Consider the following 8079-nt stretch of genomic DNA (forward strand, 5'->3'; position numbering starts at 1 on the left):
CAAGCAGGCTATAAACAGTGTCAGCCAACTGTTCAGCCCGGCTGCTTGAAAACAGTCAGGGAAAAAGCAGTAAAAAAGGAAAGAAGGAAAGATGTCAGGATGATCCCTGTATTCTCCTGGTGAAATGATTCACCTTTAAGGTGACAGTGTGTGAGAAATGAGGCAGAAACCCACTGACAGCAGTGTGGACAACACACAGCTGATTCATCTCACCGATTTAAAGCAATGACTCAAGCTTTGTCTTCAGCTGGTTCCGGTCAGAAAGAATATTTAGACACAAGGCAACAACTAACAAACCTCTAAATAACAAAACCACTTACTGCACCTGTTAACTAGTTAACTTAACCTTTTAACTAGCCCTAATGCCGCCGGCTCTTTTGTTAAAACCGGTTGTTTCAGCTTTGCTAGCTTACTAAGCTAACTCAGCGTTATTAACAAGGCTCGGCCATTTTTTCGTTTATATTACTTCAGCTAAAAAATTCTACACACACACAACACATCAAGAAACCATGAAATGCATTGTTATAAATATTAAATATAAATATCAGCTGACTAGCACAGCTAATCAATCCGTTAAGCTAGCACGCTAATGTTAGCTAGCTAATTATTTCACCCAACTCATAACTTACCTCGAGCGCTCAGTTCGATTAATATTCACTGAAAATGCTGCGTTTAGAAATTTGTTTCTTTAAAAAAATGATCAGTTTGGTACAAAGCTACAAAGCTCGCTTTGTAAGTCGCTAGCTCTGCTAGCAGAGATATGTATTTTTTTTTTTATTGACGCCGTCGCGAAGGATTGTGGGTAAGGAGAATTTGAACGACTGACGTCACGAAATTTGAAACAAAACAAAAGAGGTCACGTTGCCATGGATACATGAACGTTAACGAACTCAATGTTGTATCTTTGCATGCTGTATAAATGTAAAGATAATTTTTTTAAAAGTAAAAAAAGCGTCAAGTTGAGAGGATCAACAAAATGGCGTCCTTTGTTTGGAATTAGACTAAAATACTCAGTTTATTTGAAAGTATTTAAATAATCTATGTATAACAATAAATTGTATATTTTTTATCAGTATCTTATTAAAGGTGTCTGTGACTTAAAATATCACACAAATATCTAAGAAAGAACATGAAAATTGCGTGAAAGGAGATTAAAATGATTTTCTCAACCACAAAGCGAGAGTTTAACGAGTGAGTCATTCCCGAGTCATTCGACTCATTGAGTCGGTTCTTTTGGGTGAAGAGTCGACTCGCTTCTACGAACCGTATGAGTCTTTACTTCATTTCTCTCTCTCTCTCTCTCTCTCTCTCTCTCTCTCTCTCTATATATATATATATATATATATATATATATATATAGTTATTTATAAGCAGTTGTCGAAGTTGATGTGTTGGAAGCAGGAAAAATGGGCAAGTGTAAGGATCTGAGCGACTTTGACAACAGCCAGATTGTGATGGCTAGACACCTGGGTTGGAGCATCTCCAGAGCAGCAGGTCATATTTGTGGGATGTTCCCGGTATTCAGTAGTTAGTATCTACCTTACAGGACTTAAAGGATCTGCTGCTAATGTCTTGGTGCCAGATACCACAGCACACCATCAGAGTCCATGCCTCGATGGGTCAGATCAGAGCTGGCAGCACAAGGGGGACCTACACAATATTAGACAGGTGGTTTTAATGTTATGATGTGTGTGTGTGTATATATATATATATATATATATATATATACAGATATAGATATATATACACACACACAATTTTTTTTTTAACTTAACCCTGGTGCAACCCTTGTGTGTCAGATTAACCCTGTTTGTAATTTTTAATAAAAGAAAGAATATAAAACAAACCAATTTATTTTTTTACCTGAAACTCAGTGGCCTTGGCTTATTTTCTGTGAGGAACATGTAAGAGAAAAAACTGAACACAAATCATGCACCATATAAGATCCCTGGGTTAATTTGACCCGAGAGTAATAAATGGTTAAAAAGTGTGACAGAGAGGATTTAGTTAAGTGTATTATGGGAATTATGGGAGGTGATCAGTTATCAGAATAAATGGAAATGAATCTTTTTTTTTATTTATTTATTTTTTTTTAATGAAGTACAGAGACAGCAGCACAATAACACTAATGCAGGGATGATTACTGTATTCATCACTGCACATTTGTAGTACCCTTCCATCAATTTAACAATTATTAAAACATGGCTTTTTTAAAATGCAATACAAAGTGCACCTATTGGTGAACCGAGCCAAATGAATCGACTCACTGAAAAGAGCCGGAATTCCCATCACTGCTGGAGGTTTAATAACTCTCTTCACCAAGAGGGGGCGCTGCCTTACAACACTGCCGGGTTTCACTCAAGCATTTTTTTTAAAACGACTTTGTGCTTATTTATCCATTACAGAAAGACATTAAATATAATACATCTATTTTTATACAAACCTATTTTTGCAAAACATGCTTTTGTATATGAAATTTAGCTTAAAAATATCTGTTAAATTCTTTATTACTTATGCTTTATTATTAATTACTTCCATACAGCACATATTCATATACATAATTCATTCATATTCATTCATAAAGAGAAAATGAATAAAATCAAATTAATAATAAGTTAATAATAATTTTGTTGCAATCTATTTTTATGACTACAATAGATACACTCACACACACACTCAGAGCAATAATTCAATAATTAATATTATTTATATTAAAATTTTAATTAATTAAAGTCCATAATTCCATAATTAAACGCCATCTAGCGGCCTGGAGGAATTGCACTTTTTTTCTAATATTGTTATGACAGAAAATATTGCTACTTTGAGACAGTATTATGTTTTTTCAATCCAGAAAACACAAATTAATAATAATAATAATAATAATAATAATAATAATAATAATAATAATAAAGCAGTATTTTTGGTCAGAACATGACTTTAGTAGACTTTACCACTCCTCCAGGCCGCCAGGTGGCGATGCGACGTCGAGTCGCGGTTTAAATCTTTTCTACAAAGTGACGAATAAAAACTCTTCCTTCCTGAAATGACAGCATGGAGAGTGGGATGTTAGCAAATGCTAGTGGATAACTCATCTTACTCTCAGTGAGTATTTTATTAATATGTTACAGAATATTAACAGCAGCTGATGAAAATCTTGTGTTTTTTTTAAGGTAGGAGGAAAAACATGATGTTAATTTCTCACTTCAGCTTCATAAGGCAATATTGTAAATGATTTCATACTGATGGTATAATCTACATGATTAACTAATGTATTTTTTTTTAAAGCTAGATCTACAGAAGCAGTGTATCTCTTCCAACTGTCCTCCATCTTGACTGTGCACAACTTGTCATTTCTCAATCTCCAGTAAGTTTAAAGATTTAAACAAGTTAGTATTGACCACGTGACACCAAGTGTTATTAGATAACTTCTATCTATCTATCTATCTATCCATCTATATATATATATATATATATATATATATATATATATATATATATATATATGTGTGTGTGTGTTTTGCAATAATAAGATTAATTATTAATAAATAATAATTATAATATAATAGTATTTTGTAATAAAACCACAAATTATTGATAGATGTATTACGGAGAGACATTAAAGGGAATACATCGATCAATAATTTGTGGTTTACTTATTTTTGCAAAACTTTTTTTCAAAACAAGCTTTTGTATATGAAATTTAGCTTTAAAATGTCTGTTAAATTGTTTATTATGTATGCTTTATTATTAATTACTAAATTACTAAATGTTGTTTATTAAATGTAATACATCTATCACTTATTGCTCTGTGTGTGAGAGTGTATATTGTAGTCATTTTGTACAACAGATTGCAACAAAATGATTTTTAACTTATTATTAATTTGATTTTATTCATATTCTCTTTACAGTATATGAATATAGAAGTTTGGAATTAATTAGTAATACAGCATAAAGCAGACTGTGATTATTATTATTATTTTTTTTTTTAAAGGTGTCATGACGAGTGATAAGGACATAGTGGCGGTGGGACGCATCCTCGTGGACAGCCAGCAGGAGCTTCCCGCTCGTTTTCGGGCTCTGTTCACGCTCCGGAACCTGGGCGGAGCCGAGGCGGTGAGATGGATCAGCGAGGCTTTCACAGACGACTCCGTGCTTCTCAAGCACGAGCTGGCCTACTGCCTGGGGCAGATGCAGGACGAGCGAGCCATTCCCGTCCTGGAGACGGTGCTGAGAGACACTCAGCAGGAGCCTATGGTCCGGCACGAAGCAGGTGAAATCTTCTGTTCCCGGGATTGATCTGGTCGAGCTGTGTGATACACGGTGTTCTTAGGGAGCGCTCAAAAGACACAGGACTTCATAAGGATAATCTTTAAGGGCATGAAGAGACAGCTTGTGAGCTACATTTTCAATCCCCAGTCACACAACTCATTGAAGAAATTAATATTAAACTCAGTTATGGATGTGTGGTAAAAAAAAAAAAAAGACACATGAAGTTCTTTACATCTGATTTTATTATTAAATAAGAGGATCTGATATCAGCTGTAACAGGGAAACATTAAAATGTGGAATGCAAGAGGATCCCAGGACCTTGAGCAGGGAATGCTGGTCTCAACCCTGCTCCACACTAAAGCAGGTTAAAAGCATTTTCAGTTCATTTCCCAAAAGTTTCCCTTCCACAGTGAAACACAGGGAAAAACAAAACAAATCCCAGCATGCTCACTGCATATCTGACCCGTGACCTTTATGTAATTTCCACCGTTTTGTCCGTATCGATAACATGAACATAAAACACGCTTTCTTGCGTGCCGCGGTATCGCTTACATATTACGCAACGCAGTCAAACACGAACACCTGAAATACCTTGTACATAAAACAGCGTCATAAGCCATAGGTCATGCTTTGGAATTGTGGAAATCACATGACAATAACATGTCAGGCGTTTTTGAAAAGCTGCGTTTTCCCCTCATCTGTATTACAGTGCAGAAACATTCAGATCTATCCCGTTTGGAGAGGACATTCGAAAAGAAAAGTTTTTCAGTGGTCTGAAATGCTGTTTTAGTGAAGATGGAGGGGTGAAAGTAAAGAAAGTGTGAGTGTGGACAACATCGAAATAAAACACACACTGATGAGCTTCAGGTGGGATAAGATGGAGAGGTCTGCAGTAGAGGAAGTATGGCTGTAAGAAGTGTGTGTGTGTGTGTGTGTGTGTTCAGACTTTACCATGGTCATGGATCAGAATAATTTATAACTTTGTTCCTGTTTGTAGGTGAAGCTTTGGGAGCCATTGGGAACCCAAAAGTGTTGGATTTACTGAAACAGTACTCAGAGGACCCGGTCGTTGAGGTACTGTCATGTTTTATGACAAAAAAAAAACACTCTTTCTCTTCTAATAGACTTCCACTGATATACACTGAGCTCTCTCTCTCTGTGTGTGTGTGTGTGTGTGTGTGTGTGCGCGCGTGCACAGGTGGCAGAGACGTGTCAGTTGGCCGTCAGGAGGCTGGAGTGGCTGATGAGTGGTGGTGATGCTGAGAAATCGGAGGCTACAGACAGTAACCCGTACTGCTCAGTGGACCCGGCTCCTCCAGCGCAGAGGAAGAGTGTCTCTGAGCTCCGGACGCAGCTGCTGGACAAGAGCCTGCCGCTGTTCGAGCGCTACAGAGCCATGTTCGCTCTCAGGAACCTCGGCAGTGAGGAGGCCGTGCTCGCTCTGGGAGACGGTGAGGAGTCGGGGATTCGATCCTCAGAAATAAACTTAAAAAAAAAAAAAAAAAAAAACTCTAGGGATAAACGAGGTGAAAATTGTCTCCCAGCCATTCAGCCCTTATATGTGAAATTTGAAAATGGGAATAAAATATGTGGAAAAGCAGCAGTTATGCTTAAATATCACAAAAAAGGACACTGGAAGGAGTCTCCAGTGTCAGTGCTTTGGAAAAGTGTAGTAAGTGTTCTGACGCTTTGCTTTTTGGTAATATAAACATTTCTTTGTCTTATTAACTTCGAGAGAGAGAGAGAGAGAAAAGGGAGGTAGGTGAGGGGACGACTGTTGGTAGCTGCTATAACGTAACCGAGAACAGGATCCTGTTTCACGGACGTTTCACAACATTAAATGTAGCTATAAACGGATAAGTGCAACGTGTCATTCTTTAATAAATATTAATGGTACCTAAGAGAAATAAAGCACTTTGTGACACACACTTGCAGGGAACATAATTAACGTAAGTGCCCTTTACATCGGCCCACGCTGTCGTTGATTATTTTCCTATAACAGCACTCGCAAAGCGTTTTATTCCTTACGTAATCGATCACTGGTTAATCGCTGAGACTTTACTGAATATATGCGACAGAACATGACAGAGACAAAAGACGAACGTCAAAGTATTTGAAGAATTTATTTGTAAGTTTTTACAAGATGAAAAGAAAACAAGCTGTCTCTACTGAAAAATTAATGATTTTTAAAATTTTTTTTTATTTTTATTTTTTGGGGTGGGTGGTCTCCAGGCCTGCAGTGCAGCAGCGCTTTATTCCGTCATGAGATCGGCTACGTGTTGGGACAGATGCAGCACGCGGCGAGCATCCCTCACCTGCGCGCCGCTCTGGAGAACAAGACCGAGAACGCCATGGTGAGACACGAGTGTGCCGAGGCGCTGGGATCCATCGGGCAGGACGCGTGTCTGTCCGTCCTGCAGCAGTACTGCGAGGACAGCGAGCGCGTGGTGAAGGAGAGCTGTGAGGTCGCGCTGGACATGCTGGAGTACGAGAACAGCGCACAGTTCCAGTACGCAGACGGACTGCTCCGAGTAAACGCTGCTCAGTGACGCTGAACGATTTAGGACTTCTTATTTAGGACTTTTTATTCTACGCTGTCATTACCTATGACCTACACCTCACCTCATAGCGTTCTCATAGACACAATATCAGCTTTTTCAGAGGAAATAGCCACCAAAGAAATGTTTTAAATCTGTAAGATCAGTTTCTGAATCCATGTCATACATTTTCTGGGTTAGACGTGACATTGTTGTGGTTACATTTGGGAAAAAAAAAAAAAAAAAGGAAATGTTTTAGAATGTATAAAGGCAACACTGGGCATGAATATTAATCACCGCTAGGTTTGAGATGCTCAAGAATAAACAAATGAACAGAAATGACGATATTTTCCACCGAGGTTTTCCTCCAGATCTTTATGCAAATCGTATAACTGGCAGTTTCTCTTTTTTTTTTTAACCACACTACCATTTTTTTCCCTATTAATGTAAAGCCTGAAGTATGTAACTTTTACTTTGTTTAAAGAAAAAGTTATATTTGAGCCACATCAGAGGCATTCCTGGGTCGCTGTGCGCTCCAGATAGTGATTTGAAGTTGAGAAATGTTGAGCAGAAGTTGAAAAATGAGGCTCTGATTCACCAGGCTGGACAGCTAATCAGAGAACTCGCTCTCCTGCCAGCCTCTGACGCAGATTTAATGGTCAAACAGCCGTTGACAAGGGCAGATTAGTGAAAATCGATGCTATCACGATGCAGGATGCCCAGCGACGCTCAGTGGGTTGATGGAATTATGGCTCACCTACAACCATCCTCATATTCAACTTCCAAAATCCTCCATAACTTACATACTGCAGCTTGATAGATAATCTTGTCCTTGGATACTTCCTGCAAGTTATGATCACACAGATCAAATTATTTATTAATAAAGCTGGAGCATGATATTCCTCAATATCATAATCTGGTTATTTCTCTTGTTTTTGGTTGTGCTTCCTGTAATAATAATAAATTACAAACAGACTTCTACTCTGCTGCCGCTTCATTCTTTAAGCTCCTAAAGTTGTGGAGAAGATTCCAATCGGAACGCAAAGTAATCATACGGGTGAAAAAGCATGAGTTGAAAAGCACAAACTGTTTGCTTTTTAATAGTCACTTACAGAAAACGTACCACACTGAAAAGCACAGCCTTCATTACATCGCTACTACATTGCCTGATCACTTTAATGAAAAGCAAACAGCAGGCCATTGCTTTGTAAGCATTAAATGCTACATTTGATAACGTACCTCAGATCCTGGTGTGAGCCGTGTTTTCATACTC

General features: G+C 38.0%; 2 protein-coding genes across 7 annotated transcripts in view; one reads left to right on the forward strand and one right to left on the reverse strand.

The window, feature by feature from the left end:
- The window catches only part of fzr1a (fizzy/cell division cycle 20 related 1a), a 9109-nt gene extending 8292 nt beyond the window's left edge, over positions 1–817 (reverse strand). The window contains exon 1 of one of the 2 annotated variants that reach the window (XM_026928074.3): positions 630–817. The gene's annotated coding sequence lies outside the window, so the exon portion shown is untranslated. The remainder of the gene's footprint in view (positions 1–629) is intronic. The other variant, XM_026928073.3, reaches the window with a different exon arrangement.
- The window catches only part of dohh (deoxyhypusine hydroxylase/monooxygenase), an 11997-nt gene extending 4210 nt beyond the window's left edge, over positions 1–7787 (forward strand). Inside the window, exons 1-6 of one of the 5 annotated variants that reach the window (XM_026928560.3) lie at positions 2982–3102; positions 3286–3364; positions 3992–4270; positions 5267–5343; positions 5468–5720; positions 6502–7787. In XM_026928560.3, coding sequence (XP_026784361.2) covers positions 3997–4270; positions 5267–5343; positions 5468–5720; positions 6502–6818 — 921 coding nt within the window. In that variant the 5' untranslated portion in view covers positions 2982–3102; positions 3286–3364; positions 3992–3996 and the 3' untranslated portion in view covers positions 6819–7787. Of the gene's footprint in view, positions 1–2981; positions 3171–3285; positions 3365–3991; positions 4271–5266; positions 5344–5467; positions 5721–6501 lie in introns of those variants that run through there. The other 4 variants (XM_026928561.3, XM_034306948.2, XM_034306949.2 and 1 more) reach the window with 4 other exon arrangements.
- The last annotated feature ends 292 nt before the right edge of the window (positions 7788–8079 follow it).

The sequence above is a fragment of the Pangasianodon hypophthalmus genome, chromosome 8 (genome assembly GCF_027358585.1).
Source record: "Pangasianodon hypophthalmus isolate fPanHyp1 chromosome 8, fPanHyp1.pri, whole genome shotgun sequence".
NCBI classification, from domain to species: Eukaryota; Metazoa; Chordata; class Actinopteri; order Siluriformes; family Pangasiidae; genus Pangasianodon; species Pangasianodon hypophthalmus.